The sequence below is a fragment of the Bombyx mori genome, chromosome 18 (genome assembly GCF_030269925.1).
Source record: "Bombyx mori chromosome 18, ASM3026992v2".
Lineage (NCBI taxonomy): Eukaryota > Metazoa > Arthropoda > Insecta > Lepidoptera > Bombycidae > Bombyx > Bombyx mori.
Genome location: NC_085124.1, coordinates 1,599,565 through 1,621,657, shown reverse-complemented (window position 1 = coordinate 1,621,657; position 22,093 = coordinate 1,599,565). Strand labels below are relative to the sequence as shown.

Here is a 22,093-nt window from a genome sequence, read left to right as displayed (position 1 = left end):
CACCGCGCAAAGAGCGAGGCAGCTATAGTATCTCAGATAAAATAGTAAGTACGCCAAACGTCATTTTCTTGTTGCATTATTTTTGCAAAGGAAAAGTCGCAAATAAATCTATTTAATTGAACTGATGAATTGAAAAGTTAATCTCTGTGGGTGAGAACATGTTTTTATTTCACCATAACACGTAATCATTTGTCAATTAGCTATATTTGGGCGTGACACAGTTTTTGTTTGTTTCCATCTAGTGCTGCCACCTGTGATCGAGTAGTGGTAGCTTGAACACGTGAACTTTTCAAGGTCGAAGTTTCAACACGAGAGTGTCTTGAAAATCGTTTTCTAGTCTAAGTTCATATTAGTTCCATATTTTTTTGGATCTTTCTTAATTGGAGTAATCATCATTATAAGCGTGTAAGTATTTTGTCTCTTAATAGAATAATGTTTACAATTTTCCTTAACCCCTACCTAAAACTTGTCTTGTTAGTACGGTTATGTATAAATAGATGGCGCTCTCATAAAAGCTGTCATTTGTATTTCGCAACGAATGTCTAGAAACAATAAGCATTCTGTTATCTTTATTGAAATTATTACATTTTAGAGTATATGACAATAAAGGAAACAAAGTTCCACGAGTGAGGAATTGTTTCTAAAAGCATTCTACGAATTGATAATAAACTGAATACCAACTTTTAACAATTAGGTTCCTCATTTTGTAGTTTTTTTTTTACAGCTACTAATTTGGAAACAATGTTAATCGGTATTTCTGACTCGTCAGTTATCAGACATTATTAGTTATACTGCCTTAGTATATGAAGCATTGTTGATACTACAAAGTACACTAGACGAATGAGTGACCAGGTACGGCTGCTTCGGGAGGTACCTGTGGAAGGTCTGTAGGAGAGAGCCACATCAGGGTAGCCACCAGTGCAGGCATCCGCATGATGACGCTTGGCACGCGCTCGAAGCGTGTCCGCGTTGTGAGCACTCGCGGCGAGATCTCATCGCGGTGCTGGGGAGGGACATCTCCTTGCGGGCTGTCGTCACTTGCATGTTATAGGACCAAAGTTCATGGGAACCAGGCCAGGTTTTGCGACCTGGTCATGGTGTTTCGTGAGGCTGAGGAACGCGAAAGGAGTGGGATCCCTCTTCGGCTCCTCAGCGAAGAGAGGGGGGGGGGTGCTGTCACGAAACCAGGGCCGCGCCGACCCTCGGCAGTGCCTGTGTGCGAAACCCATGATGCGCCTCCTATTTTTACGAATCTTCATATGTGTCAATGTATTTTATTTTGATTTTTTTTATTTTGACTTGTTGTTTTGACGTAAATCTTGGGAAACTTGTATTTGAAGAAATGCATTATATGTTTTGTTATTTACAAGGCATATTTTGCGCTTATTGTACCTACTTACTTATCGATATTCCACTACAAAAATTTTATAGTTGTGTAACGTAAATAATTACGGCGCCGCGGCGGCAGCGCCCTTAATGTCTTGGCGCCTGTGTGCACTGCACACTTCGCACATAGGGGCGGCGCGGCCCTGCAAGAAACTCCGGTACCGGGTGTGGAGGCGCCCAGTGCTCGGCTGTCAGTCCAGTGGTGAGGCGGCGAAGGTGTCCCCCCCCCCGAGACGACGTCCTGCGGGATCTTCCCGAGGATGAAATACCATCCTATTATCAGGAAGGGTACTGGCGAGGCCGAATTTTCGGCGCGCACTATGCGGTGGGTTCCGTGGAGTCGGGAGTGGTGAAGCTCGATGGGGTTTAGTCGGTAGTCGGTTTTGCGGTACGGGTCTTGCGTGGCTGACACCGCGCAACGCCTCGCGCGCCTTTCTTAAGGCGTAGTCTCCCGGCAGGAATTGGAAGAAGAACAGGATCTCATTGAGTATAACTAATTGATGACCCCTGATATATAGTGCCGCTTGTATGTGCCCTTAATGATAATAACGGGCTCTTGTGATTACTATAATTATGCAAGTTAGAGACGGCGTCTTTCCATTCAAGCAAATTAAGAAAACAGTCATCATCATCATCATTATTCCTTCCTATTACCCTCTGCTGGGGTGTAGGGCTCGAATATTTTTTTTCCATTTACATCGGTCTTGGGCAGTCTGTTCTAGCTCCTGCTCCACCGAGCGACGCCAAGTTGTTCTGGGGCGGCCTCTCTTTCTCTTGCCAGACACTTTCCAGGTCAGAAAAGAATGGTTTAACTAAAATTCTTTTCTCTTGTTTTCTTTACGCGTTGTGAACATGTAAACCCACACCCTGGTACTACCAAATAATCAATGCTACGATATAATACAATCCCACTTATTTCTGATAGGAAGCTCTCATGCATCTGGGCTTGAAGTAAAGTATTCACTATTAAAACTGGTGTAAATTAACTTAAAGTAAAACTTTTACTGGTGTTTGAACCTCTTCGCAGGGGTAGGTACCACCACCCTGCCTATTTCTGCCGTGAAGCAGTAATGCGTTTCGGTTTGAAGGGTGGGGCAGACGTTGTAACTATACTGAGGCCTTAGAACTTATATCTCAAGGTAGGTGGCGGCGGTAGCCGGTTAACACCAGGTGGGCCGTGAGTTCTTCCACTCGTCTAAGCAATATTTCCATGTAATTGAAACTCCCGTGTTTGAACCTATTTTGAATCCGAACTTAAAAAAGGTTGATTCTAATTTAGTTTTCCCACACAGAAGCAAATATATCGTCGGCTTATTGCAAGAAGTCATTATGTGACATATTCAATATTTTGGGAAAACGGCATTTTAGTTGGAATTAGTTAGTGGTTATGTTGATGAGCCCATATTATCCTTCATACATAATTACTGTGAGAAAAATTGAATGTTTTGGATTGCTTAATATGTATATTAATTAAAACAAGTGAGAGTCGGTAGTTATATAACATTATATATTATTTATAAACTAAAACTAAAAGTTAATGACTTCTTGCTACTGTAAGTCAGTTTTATATGTGAATTAATTATTTCTTAAATTAAAATAAAACAACAAAATACTTATCAAACCTTATTGAAATAAACAAAAACGAATAATAACATAATAATCAAAAACATCTTTTTCATAACAGTTGACGTAAGAACTTGCAATAGCTAATATTGCCAAGTACTCACGACAACTTCGCAGTCTCAAAAGTTTTTCATGATAATATTTTTATTTTATTGCTCAGATGGGTGTTCGAGTTCACAGCCCACCTGGTGTTAAGTGGTCACTGGAGCCCATAGACATCTACAACGTAAATGCGCCACCCACCTTGAGATATAAGTTCTAAGGTATCAGTATGGTCACAACGGCTGCCCCACCCTTGAAGCCGAAACGTATTACTGCTTCTCGGCCGAAATAGGCGGGGTTGTGGTACCCACCCGTACGGACTCACTAGAGGTGTTACCACCAGTAATTACGCAAATTATAATTATGCGAGTTTGATTTTTATTACACGATAATATTATTCCTTCACCGTGGAAGTAGATCGTAAACATATTTTGTTAAGTACGTATTTCATCAGAAAAACTGGTACCCGCCTGCTGGATTCGAACACCGATGCATCGCTAGATACGAATGCATCGGATGTCTTATCTTTTAGGCCAGGATGACTTCAATAATAAACTAAAAATTATTTTCTTCTCCCTGTTAGTCAATCACTCATGTATTCATTCAATCATGTATTTTTTAATGAAAATTAGGAACTGAGCTTAAACACCATACAAAAACATAAAACAAGTAAAAAAAGAGCTAGGTTAAAAAAACTGTATCAGAGGTTTCTTCTTTATTAAGATAATTTGGACCTTCTTTATCAGGTATATTATTATACCAATGCTGTAGCTCTGCAGGCTAGGTCCTTAAAATTGGAAACGTAGTCATACCTATATAGAACAATGTTAGGCCGATTTGACTTATTATACATTAATTTGTTTCTCAACTCTTTTAGGTTCAAGATATCAGAGTGGCTCATTGGTTCATACGGCTTCTTTGCTGTTTTTTTCTTGTTTAGCTTTCTGTTCGATCTAGTCAATCTTAAAACATTACAGAGGTCTATCATAGAAAAAATTGGCATAAGACGCATTTGATTCTCGATAGAACTATGCATATTATCGACCTCCATATTATTATTCTGTGTATGGCCCAATTCTAAATACTTATGTTCAATCACACTTATGTTCAATCACCTCAAGGTGGGTAACTTGAACTAAGTATAGCATTAAGCATAACAGAAACTGATTACGTTTTTGCATCAGCTCGCTGAGTTTCTCGCCGGATCTTCTCAGCGGGTCGCGATTCCGATCCGGAAGTAGATTCATTCGCGAAGCAGCTGTTCTTGAGTTGTTAGGTCTTTTTCGGAGGCGCACGGACAGCTGTTAGCAAATCCCACCCCTCTTGGCTGGGCCTTTGATAGCCCACATGTCCTGGTGAATCTGAAAAGGCCTCCGGGCCACCAGTAATCCTTCAATCCTAAAAAAATATAAAAAAGCCTGTCTGGTGTTACAGTGATGACTGCAGCTCATAGAGATCTCAACGTGAATGCCACCACCCATATTGAGACCCGAAATCTAAATCTAAATTGTTCCGTATGCTGCTTCGCTTCGATGGTGGTACCAACTTGTACGGGCTTTCCATACGCCATACCAACCATCCTATCAGTAAATACAAGTTGGCAATCGTAGTCCACTGATATGATTCTCAGATAACGATGTTGCCCGTTCTCCAGTGTATCATTTAACGTCTTCTACACTCGTGGAAAGAATGATGCTATTGTAGGTCAGGTGTTTGCTTGCTAGGTTTTTTATTTATTGCTTAGATGTGTGGATGGCCTTGCAGCCCACCTGGTGTTAAGTGGTTACTGGAGCCCATAGACATCTACAACGTAAATGCGCCACACACCTTGAGATACAAGTTCTAAGGTCTCAGTATAGTCACAACGGCTGCCCCACCCTTCAAACCGAAACGCATTACTGCTTCACGGCAGAAATAGGCGGGGCGGTGGTACCTACCCGTGCGGACTCACAAGAGGTCCTACCACCAGTAATAGGTTGTTCGGAACTTCAATTGCTCCACCATCTTGCTTCCTCGTCCTTGTTTGAAACATTTATTTCGTTGCATTTTGTCAGAAATCATTAACTTCTATAACAGGCGTGGTAATCAACGTATCTCGCCGCAAACTGAGCGAGCGAGGCAGTACTCTTTCGTCCCGCGCAAACCCACCCTCACCCGCGTTCGTCGGGTTCGTCTTATGCCCCGTGTTCCCTAGACTAGCTGTTTTGTCGCATTTCACCAAACCCTAAATTATAACTCACTAAACTACAACCGAGGTACCACTTTGCCTGCAAGAAGTTACTATGTTCTTTTAATCGATGTTAACTTATTAAAATCATGCCATCAACAAAATGGAAAAAATAATGAAAAAGAATAAATGATTTTATGGAAATCTTAATATTATGATTTATATTATATTAATATCGATAAAAATCATTAAGATTACTTATTGTGCATTTCTGATGAAATGATTCATTACAGAAACTAACTAAATGTAAATAATGAATTTTATCGAAATACAATTTTAAGTTATATTATACTACATTGTTTTGATAAAATTAATTAGATGCTGAAAATGAGTTCTGTAATGTAATGTATGCTGTTTTCAAATAATTATCCATTTAATAAAAATAACTAGTGCTGCTTAGTGAATCTTTGTAAATGCCTGACTTCCAAAGTTGCAATTATCAATTTTCTACCAAAGACGTAACGGCTAAAATTGGCTAGCTAGAAATTAGCGTGTTTTTGCATTTTGTAGAATATGCAAAAATGAGCCCATTATAGATAAAAACGCATTTAGTGATTTTTTGCAGTTAATGAGTTCTTGCAATAAGCCGACGATATTTTCAATATAAATTTAACGTTTGAAATTTGTATTTGTAATTCGAATACATTTTTTTCTGCATCGCCGCGTGTAAAATTGATCCAATCATGGATTCGACATCGCATCGCTTCGTTCCTTTTAATTTGAACTCGACTTGCTCTCCGTATGCTACTGTATTTTTGTTCAGAAGTGCGAAAAAAGAGAGGTCCCTAGCGAATGTACTCTTGAGATAAGAATTTGTATGCTCGATTTATAAGGTTTTGTAAGGTGATTTATAAGGTTCGTGGCGGAATTTAGGTTGTACATATCTATGGGATCCGTTAAACGCTTAACATCAGCAGGGCCGTGAGCTCGTCCAACCAAATTTTATTTTTTTGCTTAGATGAGTGGACGAGCTCACAGTGCACCTGGTGTTAAGTGGTTATTGGAGTCCATAGACATCTACAACGTAAATGCGCCACCCACCTTAAAATTTTACTTTCCAACTTTTACTGGTGTCGGGACCACTTGTGAGTACCACCACCCTACCTATTTCTGCCGTGAAGCAGTAATGCGTTTCGGTTTGAAGGATGGGGCAGCTGTTGTAACTGTACTTGAGACCTTAGAACTTATAGCTCAAGGTGGGTAGCGCATTTACGTTGTAGATGTCTATGGGCTCCAGTAACCACTTAGCATCAGGTGGGCTGTGAGCTCGTCAACCCATCTAAACAATAAAATAAGAAAATAAGCAATAAAAAAAAAATATGTGAAAGTCTAATGAACTGTGTCGTTGAAGTTCGCATATTTATTATTAATACGCTTTTATTAGCTTCAAACGTATGTTAGTATGTAAATGATTTTTTAAAATTTATTGTAGAAAAAGCGTGGTGTGTTTTGTAAAAAAAAAAAAAAATGATAATCCTTCTACTAATATGAAGGGCTCGACGAGTAAATTAACCCATAGACACAGCCCACTGAGTTTCTCGCCGGATCTTCTCAATCGGTCGCGTTTCTGATCCGGTGGTAGATTCTGCGAAGCACTGCTCTTGCTAGGGCCAGTGTTAGCAACACGCCCAGTTTGAGCCACGTGAGCTCACCTATACGTCAAAGAGAAGCTGAAATAGCTTCTCAAGGCTATCAGCACAGGTAGGGAAAAAAAGAGGATGAGAAGACTGATGTATAATAAAGTCGAGACTCCGACCTGATGTCTCGGAGGGTGTGGCGGCAATCAGCTTGTAGCATCCACGGTCTTTGTTAACTGTTTTGTAATAGACCAAAAGCATCTGCATATTAAGGTTCACAAAGAAAAAGTATGTGGTAACACTCAGGGAATACTGTGAACGGTTTTTTTTTTAATTTTATGCCCTGGTTACTAAACCTTTAAGCCAACTGTGAACAGAAGTACTTTCCGGGGATGCGAAATAAATAAAAAAACGTTTTCCACAGACTTATCTTATTTCAAACATCAATTTCAACACACACATATTACACTTAGCATATATATTTATGTACAAATTAAATGTAAACAAACAGGCATTATATACAACTAACAGCACTGACAGTTTTAAAAGAACCTGTTTCGTAATTACCAAGTAATAGCTATATATATAGTGCTTTGTGTCTACCTTGACATGGTTTAAATTCCTAGAATAAATTATAACAAATGGTGATTTTCATTTAACTATCGCACGTACATTGGTCGATTTTTGGCTTAAGCATGTAAAGATTTCAATTTTTTTTTTTTGCTATTGTAAAAATAAAAGTGTAAAAAAAAGTGTTAACCGTTTTGTCTTTGTCTGTACACGGAAAACGATTCTATGTTAAAGATATTTCAATAAAAGTATTTTAGACTGTATTTTTGTTCGCACTCTCATGTTTATCGTTAAGAGTAGAAAATATGATCATTTTGGCATATGACGTCACCTTTAGGATTTGGATGTGCCAGACGTTCTCTTTACTCACCACTTTTTAAGCATCTAAAACACTGTAATGTAAAAACTGGGGCCTTAGAACTCATTTTTTCAGGTGGGTGGCGGCATTTACGTTGTATTTACGTTTTTACTGGTGGTAGGACCTCTTGTGAGTCCACGCGGGTAGGTATCACCACCCTGCCTATTTCTGCCGTGAAGCAGTAATGCGTTTCGGTTTGGAGGGTGGGGCAGCCGTTGTAACTATACTGAGACCTTAGAACTTATATCTCAAGGTGGGGGCGCATTTACGTGGTAGATGTCTATGGGCTCCAGTAACCACTTAACACCAGGTGGGCTGACAGCTCGTCCACCCACTTAAGCAATAAAAAAAAGATGTCTATGAGTTCCGGTAACCACTTAACATCAGGTGGGCCGTGAGCTCGTCCACCAGATGGCAAGCAATAAAAAAAAATTAATATTAAATCAAAATATCGGTGAAGTCATCTTTATAAGTTACTGTTTTCTAAACTGTTTTAAATTATTTTTGATTCAAATAATATCTTCTTGTTCTTGATTTTATCCCGAAATATGGGTGGGTGGTTGGCTTTTGCGGCAGTTTGTCCCTTTATCATGCTGTATAAGAATTTGGCATGAGTTTTATGACTAGCTGCTTGGCTAATGTAAGCTCTCCTTGGGTTATATCTCCAGTTTAATATCATTTACAACGTGCTATAGGGAGATTTTCTTCTGTTCTTATTTCTAGTACATCTCCTTTTTAGATTCTATATTTTTATATAAATTTAATTCTAACATTTTGATTAAAACAAAAAATCATTCAAATCAAAAGTCATTAAAATACATCACATCTCTAAATGCAGTGATGGGCGTAACTAGTTACTTTTGTAATCTAATTAGTAATTAAACTACAAAATAATTTAATTACACTGTAATCTGATTATATAGTAATCAGTTACATTGTAATTAGAGTTACTTTTGATGTGAAAGTAATTGAATACTATGTATTTAATTGCAATATAACTAAATTACAATCTAACCTAATTACATAGTAATCAATTACATAGTAATCAATTACATCGTAAATCGTAATTACTTTGGATATAACACTTGTAATAAAAACACATATTTATATATATCATACATCGATTTTTTAGATAGGTAGGTTTTATGTACTTCAACAAACATAAATAGGTAAGGTTCACTTCATCGTGAACTAGACAGGAAGGTGTGCGGAGTGGGGGACGATTTTGCTTTTTCTTTTCGACTTTTTTTGTTTTTGTACGCTACTATGATTAATTGTCCGAAAGCCAACCAACCGCCTGTCAGACGAAATGTTTGAAAAAAAGAGTCATATTAAAAGTAATTTAAATTATAAATCAGCAAAATAATGTTGTTTAATTTAATCTGCCAATGATTAATTTAAAGAAAATAACGTAAAATGATAAAAGATTTTTTAAAATTTATTGTAGAAAAAGCGTGGTGTGTTTTGTAAAAAAAAAAAAAAATGATAATCCTTCTACTAATATGAAGGGCTCGACGAGTAAATTAACCCATAGACACAGCCCACTGAGTTTCTCGCCGGATCTTCTCAATCGGTCGCGTTTCTGATCCGGTGGTAGATTCTGCGAAGCACTGCTCTTGCTAGGGCCAGTGTTAGCAACACGCCCAGTTTGAGCCACGTGAGCTCACCTATACGTCAAAGAGAAGCTGAAATAGCTTCTCAAGGCTATCAGCACAGGTAGGGAAAAAAAGAGGATGAGAAGACTGATGTATAATAAAGTCGAGACTCCGACCTGATGTCTCGGAGGGTGTGGCGGCAATCAGCTTGTAGCATCCACGGTCTTTGTTAACTGTTTTGTAATAGACCAAAAGCATCTGCATATTAAGGTTCACAAAGAAAAAGTATGTGGTAACACTCAGGGAATACTGTGAACGGTTTTTTTTTTAATTTTATGCCCTGGTTACTAAACCTTTAAGCCAACTGTGAACAGAAGTACTTTCCGGGGATGCGAAATAAATAAAAAAACGTTTTCCACAGACTTATCTTATTTCAAACATCAATTTCAACACACACATATTACACTTAGCATATATATTTATGTACAAATTAAATGTAAACAAACAGGCATTATATACAACTAACAGCACTGACAGTTTTAAAAGAACCTGTTTCGTAATTACCAAGTAATAGCTATATATATAGTGCTTTGTGTCTACCTTGACATGGTTTAAATTCCTAGAATAAATTATAACAAATGGTGATTTTCATTTAACTATCGCACGTACATTGGTCGATTTTTGGCTTAAGCATGTAAAGATTTCAATTTTTTTTTTTTGCTATTGTAAAAATAAAAGTGTAAAAAAAAGTGTTAACCGTTTTGTCTTTGTCTGTACACGGAAAACGATTCTATGTTAAAGATATTTCAATAAAAGTATTTTAGACTGTATTTTTGTTCGCACTCTCATGTTTATCGTTAAGAGTAGAAAATATGATCATTTTGGCATATGACGTCACCTTTAGGATTTGGATGTGCCAGACGTTCTCTTTACTCACCACTTTTTAAGCATCTAAAACACTGTAATGTAAAAACTGGGGCCTTAGAACTCATTTTTTCAGGTGGGTGGCGGCATTTACGTTGTATTTACGTTTTTACTGGTGGTAGGACCTCTTGTGAGTCCACGCGGGTAGGTATCACCACCCTGCCTATTTCTGCCGTGAAGCAGTAATGCGTTTCGGTTTGGAGGGTGGGGCAGCCGTTGTAACTATACTGAGACCTTAGAACTTATATCTCAAGGTGGGGGCGCATTTACGTGGTAGATGTCTATGGGCTCCAGTAACCACTTAACACCAGGTGGGCTGACAGCTCGTCCACCCACTTAAGCAATAAAAAAAAGATGTCTATGAGTTCCGGTAACCACTTAACATCAGGTGGGCCGTGAGCTCGTCCACCAGATGGCAAGCAATAAAAAAAAATTAATATTAAATCAAAATATCGGTGAAGTCATCTTTATAAGTTACTGTTTTCTAAACTGTTTTAAATTATTTTTGATTCAAATAATATCTTCTTGTTCTTGATTTTATCCCGAAATATGGGTGGGTGGTTGGCTTTTGCGGCAGTTTGTCCCTTTATCATGCTGTATAAGAATTTGGCATGAGTTTTATGACTAGCTGCTTGGCTAATGTAAGCTCTCCTTGGGTTATATCTCCAGTTTAATATCATTTACAACGTGCTATAGGGAGATTTTCTTCTGTTCTTATTTCTAGTACATCTCCTTTTTAGATTCTATATTTTTATATAAATTTAATTCTAACATTTTGATTAAAACAAAAAATCATTCAAATCAAAAGTCATTAAAATACATCACATCTCTAAATGCAGTGATGGGCGTAACTAGTTACTTTTGTAATCTAATTAGTAATTAAACTACAAAATAATTTAATTACACTGTAATCTGATTATATAGTAATCAGTTACATTGTAATTAGAGTTACTTTTGATGTGAAAGTAATTGAATACTATGTATTTAATTGCAATATAACTAAATTACAATCTAACCTAATTACATAGTAATCAATTACATAGTAATCAATTACATCGTAAATCGTAATTACTTTGGATATAACACTTGTAATAAAAACACATATTTATATATATCATACATCGATTTTTTAGATAGGTAGGTTTTATGTACTTCAACAAACATAAATAGGTAAGGTTCACTTCATCGTGAACTAGACAGGAAGGTGTGCGGAGTGGGGGACGATTTTGCTTTTTCTTTTCGACTTTTTTTGTTTTTGTACGCTACTATGATTAATTGTCCGAAAGCCAACCAACCGCCTGTCAGACGAAATGTTTGAAAAAAAGAGTCATATTAAAAGTAATTTAAATTATAAATCAGCAAAATAATGTTGTTTAATTTAATCTGCCAATGATTAATTTAAAGAAAATAACGTAAAATGATAAAAGATTATAAAAAAAAGTATATAAAATGTGTTTCATTTTTGTGTTTGTCAAAAAAGTTATTAGTAGGACATTTTTTGTAAGGTTACCTAACATAACATAACAGAATAGTTATGTGATCAATTATCAGTAATTATAAATAACTTGTTTCAAATACATAAGTAATCTGTTACAGTTAATGTAATTAGATTAACTTATAATCGAATTACTTTATAACTGATTACAATAAGTACTCGCTGTAATCAGTTACGTAAGTAACCTGTTACAAAGTATCTCAATTACCAATTACAATGTAACTGTAATTTGTAATTATTAATCTGATTACTTTTTGCCCTAAATGTAATTACGGGCCAAACTTTTTTATTTTATTGCTTAGATAGGTGGACGAGCTCACAGCCCACCTGGTGTTAAGTGGTTACTGGAGCCCATACACATCTACGACGTAAATGCGCCACCCACCTTGAGATATAAATTCTAAGGTCTCAGTATAGTTACAACGGCTGCCCCACCCTTCAAACCGAAACGCATTATTGCTTCACGGCAGAAATAGGCAGAGCGGTGGTACCTATCCGTGGGCACTCACAAGAGGTCCTACCACCAGTAAAACTAAATTTAATTACGGGCCGAACTGCTATATAGTTAGGCCGGAAGACTCAGTCAATAGGAACGTTCTGGTACTTGGTAATTGTCGAACAGCTTCTAAAAATATCAACTGAAAAGGGATTCATCTAATTTTGTTTACATTACAAATGGATCACAACCAATGTCAGCCAGCGACCTCCGCCATGACACCAATTCCCCTTTAAACCCAGCCGCAAAGAACAACGCATCAATGTTATATTTCTCTTATAAATTAAGTATTTAATTTGTTATATAAAGGTACAATAAATATCTCAAAACAATAAATGCAGTCCACGATCAATTACCACAACGCAAGAAGGGAAATGGGATCGTAAAAAACCTTTCCAACATCGCAGGCGCGTCCACCAGAGTGATAGCCTGGAATGGGTCCCCACTAATTTTCCATTCCTACCTCGTACCATGCGGCTGATGGTACGATCCCCAGTTTTCTCAGCGCCATTACGTGTCTTTATTCGAAGTTTTGGGCGTAGTCTAATGAGGTTTTAAGAACTCTATATAGTTGACGTTTAATAATCTCCCTTTATGGGGGTTAGGACTGGAGTCACGCACCAGAAATTTGAGATATTGACTATGTTAATGTTTACCCTAGGGATACACCTGGGAAATTGGGATTAGAACAAATGTGATGGCAACCAAACTGGCTATGGTGACTGCAACAGCATAGTTCAAAAATATATCCATAGTTAATCATGTGGACGCGTGTTGAAGTGAAGTTTTTATTGAAGTTAAACTTCTTTAGGTGCGTTGAGAGTAAAATTTAACTCGCGACAGATTCGTGACGACTAGAGAGAAAAGATATAATTTAGGACAAGCGAGAAAGAGAAAATAGACAGAGCGTCAGATTCGTCTTTCCCAGAGTCTACTAGATAGTCCGGCGCCTTAGTAACAGAAATCGTCATAATCACTTCATTGCGCCGCGTAGGGCACCGATGACCTACACGGCAGTCAAAGGGCTAAAAAAATTTTTTTTGTTTGTTTGTGTGTGTGCAAGTCACATACGGTAGAACTGAAACTTATAAATAAGATATAAATATAGATATACTCACTATCCCACTACACAGGAGCATACATAATATGGACAATATTTAGTAGACGACAGTGGAGATGCTACGAAGAGTCGCACAAAGAGGAGACCGAGAACGTCTAATGTGTTCTATCTCTTTCTCTCGCCGGCTGAATCCTGTACATTTATGTGTTTGTGTCTCTATGGACTTGTTTTTTCGTTTCATCGAGTTTCAAACCACAACGATTCTAAAGAAGTTTCACTTCAAAAATATATCGGTAGACAAAAATGGCAATAACAGTTTAGTTATAACTATTTATATATATTTAGATTCGTCACCTATACAAATACTTATATGCTATTAACATTAACATTTATTTACAGTTTAATTTCAATGAAAACACATAACATTTTTACACATAACTTTCTCAACTGAGTCCAACGTTACTCGTAAACTATATAATAGTCTCCGGGCTAGGTGGTGCAATGCAGGATCTTCCTGAAAGCCTTCCTGAATTCCGGGTTGAAGATCGTGTAGATGACCGGGTTGAGGAACGAGTTGATGTACCCGAGCCACGTTGTCAGAATGAAGACAGTCACTCCAGGGGAGAAAGGGAGATCGAATTTCGTACAGAGAGCGTCCAGGACGGAGCACGTGAAGAATGGTGCCCAGCAGAATAAGAAGACTCCTGGTAAATCATAAGGATATTTAGTACAAGCGGCCCGCTCCGGCTCCGCTCGGGTCTTTAACAAAAATTTCAACGATATTTGACGTTTTATTTTTTTTAAATAAAATAATACTTATTGCGGCATAGCTATAATAGTTTTAGACATGCGACACTTTTTGTAAATAATAATGTGTTCTACAATGTCGTAGTACATTATTTTAGTCTATCATCAATAGTTTTCGCAGGGCACATGATGTAAAGAATATTTTAGGTGTTTTTTTTTAAACCTTGGGTTACATTATTTTTTTCAAAAGATTATAGCAATTATTTCAAAAATTATTTATTTCAAAAGATACAAGATTATAGCCTATGTCACTCGGGAATAGTGCAGTTTCCAAACAGTGAAAGAATTTTTCAAATCGGTTCAGTAGTTTCGGTGCCTATTAAATACAGACAAACAAACAAATCTTTCCTCTTTAATAATATTAGTATAGATAATAATAATAATATTAGAATAGATAACATAAATCGAAAAAAAATCTAACAGTGAACTGGCAACATCGCCGCTTCTCCACCTCTGTAAACTTTTGGCGGGAACGCGTGGTTTTATTTTAAGTAAATTGTTTAATTTTGTATGTTCTCAGATTCAAACTGGTAATAATGGTAACCTATTTAAGCGGTTAGCATCTGTGATAGTATCTAAGAGAACGTGACTTCCCGGGTTCTTTCAAAAATACTACCTCGGAGTAAAGTACATTTTGTTTGGAGCAGTATTTCTTTCACCCTCTTTTATTTCATATAGTTTGCTGTTCGTTAGTCTCGCTAAAATTCGAGAACGGCTGAACCGATTTGGCAAATTTTGGTCTTGAATTATTTGTGGAAGTTAAGAGAAGGTTTAAAAGGTAAAAGGTAAATATGAAAACGCTCGGAATTAAATAAAAATAACAATTTTGTTTTTCCTTTGATGCGTCCCCCGTCGGACAGATTCTTTTTGTTTGTTTTAAGTTTATTTTATACAAAAGTTTAGGTCTTTTATTTATCGATTGAGGCACTACGAAATGTGCCGGATCAGCTAGTAATATATAAAAATCATTCACCGTCAGATGTTGTCAATAAGGAAGCTCACCTAAAACAATAGCTAAAGTTTGCGTTGCCTTCTTCTCTTTCTTGGCGAATGATTTGGCTCTTAGCTTCCCTGCTCTGTTCGCCCTGAAGATTGTAAATCTTGCAGCCGAAGCTGCGCTCCTAAACCGCCTCCGCGGCGTCGAGATCAAGGAGCTATTGCTGAGGCGGCTCAGTTTCTTTCTGCAAACAATGCTTGGATAAAATTAGTACTTAAGTATATCATATTACCTTCGATTTTCTCAAGTAATAGAGGTAACTAGCCGTACTCGCCCGCATCGCTGGGCATTATTTATTTATTGTCATCTTTATTAGGGAGTCCAACTCTCATATAAATATCAGCCTATCCATTAAGTACGTGTATACCAAGTTTCAAGTCAATCGGATGCATGGTTCAGTCGTTATAACGGAGCATCCGTAAAAACCACTGTAGATTTATATATTAGTATTTTTTATTTATTGTTTAGATGGGTGGACGAGCTCACAGCCCACCTGGTGTTAATTGGTTACTGGAGCCCATAGACATTTACAACGTAAATTCGCCACCCACCTTGAGATATAAGTTTTAAGGTCTCAGTATAGTTACAACGGTTGCCCCACCCTTCAAACCGAAACGCATTTTTGCTTTACGGCAAACATAGGCAGCGTGGTGGTACCTACCCGTGCGGACTCAAAAGAAGTCCTACCACCAGTAAAAAGGATTAAAGAGAAATTATTAAGTATAGATTAGAACTATTTTTACAGTTTAATCTAACGGCGTTTTATTGTCACTTATTATTATATTTCCCAAGTTTTGAGTACTTCACAGTTTTCATATAAATACATACATACTTATATGACTGTATTCTACGTGCTACGTGTACACAAGGTAATATCGTGTAAATTGAGTAAATGATCGCACTGCTGTCGAGAATGTTGATGGTAAATAAGCAAATATAATCACTACATAGTATAAAACAAAGTCGCTTTCTCTGTCCCTATATCCCTATGTATGCTTAAATCTTTAAAACTACGCAACGGATTTTGATGCGGTTTTTTTTAATAGATAGAGTGATTGAAGAGGAAGGTTTATATGTATAATAAAATCCATTAAATAGTGGAAAAATCAATAATAAATTACAGTTTCCGAAGCGAAGCGAGGATGGGTCGCTAATGTAATATAAATATAATAGATTCTACAAATTTCTTTAAATTTGTAGAATAATCTGCAAATATGTTAATTGTAAAAAAGTTATAAGGGTATGAGTTGATATGTTCTCCTTGACAAATAAAAATTTTGGATGACTTTAATTTTGGATGGCTTTCATTTTACAGCTTTATGTATCTGTTATATGACACACATGCAATAATATAGGTATATGTATGCATGTTGTGAGGGAGTGTTAAGAAATGGTTTGCTGGTGGCGTAAACTTGAAAAAGTTTGATCAGAGGAACCAACCCAACTTAAAATGAAAGCATAATGTGATGTAAACTCAAAAGCTGAAAGTGTCCACTTCTATTAGGATCAACAATCCTAAACTTCTGCCGGGTAATTACATTACGATAATTTCCCGGTGATTCCACGTTAATTACGAAACCCGGTAATTACTTTGTAAAATATAAAATTAGTTCCGGCGTTCAGTCAAAGGGTGACAGCAGTTTTGACGAGAGCTTTAAATCTGTAGGTCCTTTCGAAGGTTGATTTAGAGTTTTTCCTATTCTATACACATTGGATATGTACTATTAGAGAATACATAACAAATTCAGAAGAGGCTATATAAATTTCAGTATAGCGACGCGTGAAATTTTCAGCCGTCAGCTTAGCTTTAATATCCGAACTGTGTTTATCCAAGAACGCCACACCTTTGAGACCGAACCCGCAACTAACAACACCCTAAGGCATCCCAAAAAGTTAAACAATATAAGTTTGAAATTTCCATAAACAAACTACCCACACTTGGGACATAAAATATCGGATACATCTTTGTTCGGGGGAGTGTACTGTGAAAATTATTTCTATCGGACTGCGAAAATGGAAAATGAAGTGGAATCTAATATACTCTAAGATAACATACTCTAAGTGACCGTATTTCGATTGTTTTTTCAGTTAACCTGTTAGCTTACTTTTAAGCTCTTTTTTCCATCACCCTCCCCCTCGGGACGCCGGACCGGCGGTCGTCGGCGCCACGACCACCAGCCCTCTCGGTCGGCAGGCTATCCGAAGCCCGCCTAGATGGCGCCGGTTAGAATAGGTTATCCTACGGAATACCCGGCTGGGTCAGAACCAGTGTGGGTCGAGGATAGCTGGACTTCCATCACCCGGATGCTCTAACGTAAAACGCGTGCAGAGCAGCTTGCACGTCGTCTTCTTAGGCCCCCTTCGCCGGTGCCCAGACCGACATGTGAGGGGGACCCGAAAAACTTAGAGGGCCAGGGCTTGGGCGAGATCCGCCTCCCTGGCCCCCGCTCGACGGCGGTGGGCTTGTGCGTCTCTCACGCGCCCCGCCGCCTTCTTCTGCGAGATGGTGCACTCGCAGAAGTCGAGCATCGCCTTCCACGACTCGTCGTCGCCGAGTATCGATGCCACAACACTCGGCAACGACAAGTCGTTTCCTAACTAGGTGGACCTAGGAAAAACAAGTATGTTAAGAAAGCAAGGTTAGAGAATACAAAGCCCATTATTTAGAATTATTCAGCCTTTTTAGGGTCAAACACTAATGAGTTCTAATTCGAATGGACGGTCAGCAGTTCTCTCGCAAAATTACCTATCAAGAAGATTGATGATAGGTCGAACAAAAACCTTGTTTTTGCGGGTGATCTAATTTTGGCCGCGTGATATGTATGTTTAGAACAATAATCCTGCTTCTCTGAGATTGTTATTGGCTCTATTTTATGAATGGACCTAGGAATAGTTGCCGGAACCCATAGAATAGATGTGTAAGAGTCCCTTCAAACAACAAATTAGGTCAGTGTCAATTGTATTCGTATTCGTCGGCGAGGGTTTGATCCTCAAGAGTGAAGGTCATGGCTGCTACGCAGATCATAGAGACTAGCGAGAGCTTCTCATGTAAGTTGAAAATATATATACCTATATATACTGGTGGTAGGACCTCTTGTGAGTCCGCGCGGGTAGGTGCCACCACCCCGCCTATTTCAGCCGTGAAGCAGTAATGCGTTACGGTGTAAAGGGTGGGGCACCCGTTGTAACTACTTATATACTTGAGACCTTAAAACTTATATCTCAAGGTGGGTGACGCTTACGTTGTAGATGTCTATGGGCTCCACTAACTACTTTACACCAGGTTGGCTTTGAGCCCGTCCACCCATCTAAATAATAAAGATAAAAAAAAACGTAATGTTCAATATAATCTATTAGTATAATCGCATCTCCAGTGGTGGTATGGTGTTTTGTGAGCCCACAAGGATAGGTAATATCGCCATGATTAATTCTGCTGTGGAGAAGTAATTCGTTCCGGTTTGAATGGCGGGGGCAGCTGTAAGACTGAGACCTATAACTGATGCGTCAAGGCAGGTGTCAACATTTACGTCTTTTATGTCTGTGGGCTTCGATAAGCACTTAACACCAGGTATGCTGTGAGCTCACCCATCGCAGCAAAATCCTCATGTCATCTTCATAGCTACCAGTTGGCACAAGACGGACAGTGAGACGTCAAAGAATCTGCTCACCTTAGTTCAGGTTTCTTAGTTTGATCCTCCTGAATCTTCTTGCCATCCTTGTGCGTGGGAGAAGCTGGTGGCGTATGCTCTTTGGTTTCTCCGTCGATGTTAGATGGAGCGTATCCCGAATCATTATTTGTGTTCGGGTCCACCATTGGAATCGGTGACGCGAGGTTTGCCATTATTCTAGAAATAAAAAGAATAACATGTTTCTAGCTTTTTTTTATTGCCTTTGTAGGCAGACGAGCATACGGTCCACCTGATGGTAAGTGGTCACCGTTGCTCATGGACGTCAGCAATGCCAGGGGCAGAGCCAAGCCGCTGCCTACCATAAAAGCTGTTGGCTAGATGGCCTGAGTGACGTGAAGCAACCATGATAGCATACGGACGTACCATTATTAAATAGTACTTTCTAGTATACTAGCGACCCGCCCTCGCGTCGCTTCGGAAACTGTAATTAATTATTGATTTCTCCACTATTTAATTGATGTTATTATACATATAAACCTTCCTCTTCAATCACTCTATCTATTAAAAAAAACCGCATCAAAATCCGTTGCGTAGTTTTAAAGATTTAAGCATACATAGGGATATAGGGACAGAGAAAGCGACTTTGTTTTATATTATGTAGCGATACACATAATTAGTCCACCAGTACGGTCACCAGTAGTATGGGTATAAAAGTTTTGATAAGTCACTCAAATTACTAAACTATGTAAGGAAAGACAAAAAATATATACGGGTCCCCAAAAGAAACTTTTAACACCTAAATAGAATATTGAGCTAGCTCTACGTATGCTGTTTGTTATTATACAAAGACACTAAAGTGAGTATATATAAATGTGCCTTTCGATAATAATTATTTAATAACTAGCTGAACCAGCAGACTTCGTAGTGCCTCAATCGATAAATAAAAGATCTAAACTTTTGTATAACATAAAATGAATTTAAAACAAACAAAAGGAATCCGTCCAACGGGAGACACATCAAAGGACAAACAAAATTGTTATTTTCACTTTCACAAATAATTCAAGACCAAAATTATCCAAATCGGTCCAGCCGTTCTCGAGTTTTAGCGAGACTAACGAATAGCAATTCATTCATATATATTTATTCCATAACAATTTCGTTTGAATGTGACAATAAGCGAGTTAATTTTGTGTAGTTCAAACAAAACACTGATTTGGGCAATGGATCGTCGTTCACGGTGTGCTGATGTCCCTAATAGACGTGAAATTCTTTTTATTCACTCACTTGTGAACAAGCAGTTGTTCGACAAAGGAACGGAGACATTATATTTTCCAGAAGACACAATACTCTCACTCAACTAAAGTCCTTTCGGTACATTAAGCAGCAGATAGAAATTTATCGGCCGACAGTCTTGTATGTATGTCAAACTTAATATTTGATGTCTTTTGAGTTTATAAATGAAGGTTTATTATATAGTGAAGTTAGAAGAAGGAAAAAAGTTCAAGTCTTATTACCGATATATTTAGAAAGTAAAAGGTGTGCTCAGTGTTAAATCTTCAATGTTTTATATTAGATGATGTTTTGATTGGTGTAATAATAATATATCCCATGGACCGTTTGATAGTGATTCTAATGACCTTTTACTTTATCTCGCTTTTTGATAAAAAATAGTTTTAAATAATAATAAAAAAAAGCCTTTTACTTCGTACAAGTGACATAAAGACAAAAATTAATGCAATCTGATAATATATGCTATTAATTAAGTAATAAATAATATGTTTGTTGAATAATATTATTTCCACTTTTAAGAACCCCTCCTCAGGTAAAGGCCTCCTCCAAGTATAGCCAGTCTTCTCTAGATTGTGCAATTTTAGTTGTAGACTAGAAAAGTGGTTTTTATTTTTATTTTTTATTGCTTGATGGGTGCACGAGCTCACAGCCCACCTGGTGTTAAGTGGTTACTGGAACCCAACGTAAATGCGCCACCCACCTCGAGATATAAGTTCTAAGGTCTCAGTATAGTCACAACGGCTACCCCACCCTTCGAACCGAAACGCATTACTGCTTCACGGCAGAAATAGGCGGGGCGGTGGTACCTACCCGTGCGGACTCCCAAGAGGTCCTACCACCATTGATTACGCAAATTATAATTCTGCGGGTTTGATTTTTATTACACGATGTTATTCCTTCACCGTGTAAGTCAATCGTGAACTTTTGTTGAGTACGTATTTCATTATAAAAATTGGTACCCGCCTGCGGGATTTGAACACCGGTGCATCGCTCGATACGAATGCACCGGACGTCTTATCCTTTAGGCCACGACGACTCGACACGAATTTTTCAGGACTGTTTCTCCTGATCTGGAATGATGGAGCCAGCGCAAGAAAGTCTAAAGCGGAGACAACTTGTGAGGGCTCTTTGTACCAGCGGGGGTACCCTAGGATTACAACAACAACGACAACACTGTAACTGTAACTGTACTGAGACCTTAGAACTTATATCTTAAGCTGGGTGGCGCAATTATAGATGTCTATGGGCTCCAGACAAAAAAGACAAAACTAATTGATGTCCTAAACTTCAGTAAAAGATTAAAGTGGCGATGGGCTGGCCACGTAGCACGTTACAGTGACAAACGATGGACAATTGAAGTGACAAAATGGAAAGGGCCTAATGGGAAAAGAAGGAAAGGACGACCTATGAAGCGATGGAGTGATGATATCATAGTCACCGCTGGGAAGGAGTGGATGAGGCAGGCTGGGAACAGGGAAAATTGGATTAAGCTGGAGGAGGCCTATACCCAAATAGGGGTTCCTGTCGAGGAAAAGTGAACGGCAATGTAATTGGATCTGAATGTGGGAGTTATATATGGTTGAGAATATTTACATGTAATATTTAGGTGATGGGAAATAAAAGGCTTATTATTATTATTATTATATTATTATTATTATGGGCTCCAGTAATCACTTAACACCAGGTGGGCTGTGAGCTCGTCCACCCATTTAAGCAATAAATAAAAACATTGATAAAACTGTAATTTTACAGGTAAACTTAGTGATTTATTTATTTATTAAGTTGCACCAACAAAGTGATCATCAATACAAAGCATTGAACAATTGACAAAAGTTCATGGCAGATGTCACCTCAATTATAGGTGCAATCGACAGTGCATTAATAACAAAAATAAAAATTTGTATAACTAAGATTTAATTACATTTGATTGATTGCTTAAGATTAACTTATATTTAACTAGCGATCCGCCCTCGCTTCGCTTCGGAAACTGTAATTTATTATTGATTTCTCCACTATT

General features: G+C 37.9%; 1 protein-coding gene and 1 long non-coding RNA gene across 3 annotated transcripts in view; one reads left to right on the top strand and one right to left on the bottom strand.

Moving 5' to 3' along the window:
* Nucleotides 1-280: 280 nt before the first annotated feature.
* LOC134200538 (uncharacterized) lies at nucleotides 281-14,135 on the top strand. The gene is made up of 2 exons (XR_009975500.1): nucleotides 281-405; nucleotides 13,847-14,135. It is a non-coding gene; the product is annotated as an uncharacterized LOC134200538 (long non-coding RNA).
* Nucleotides 13,670-22,093, bottom strand: part of LOC101739021 (dopamine D2-like receptor) — a 210,250-nt gene continuing 201,826 nt past the window's right edge. For both annotated transcript variants that reach the window (XM_021347832.3, XM_004925908.5), the window contains exons 7-9: nucleotides 18,826-19,002; nucleotides 15,163-15,341; nucleotides 13,670-14,057 (exon numbers count right to left, since the gene is read on the bottom strand). In XM_021347832.3, the coding sequence (XP_021203507.1) occupies nucleotides 13,843-14,057; nucleotides 15,163-15,341; nucleotides 18,826-19,002 (571 nt within the window). In that variant the 3' untranslated portion in view covers nucleotides 13,670-13,842. The remainder of the gene's footprint in view (nucleotides 14,058-15,162; nucleotides 15,342-18,825; nucleotides 19,003-22,093) is intronic.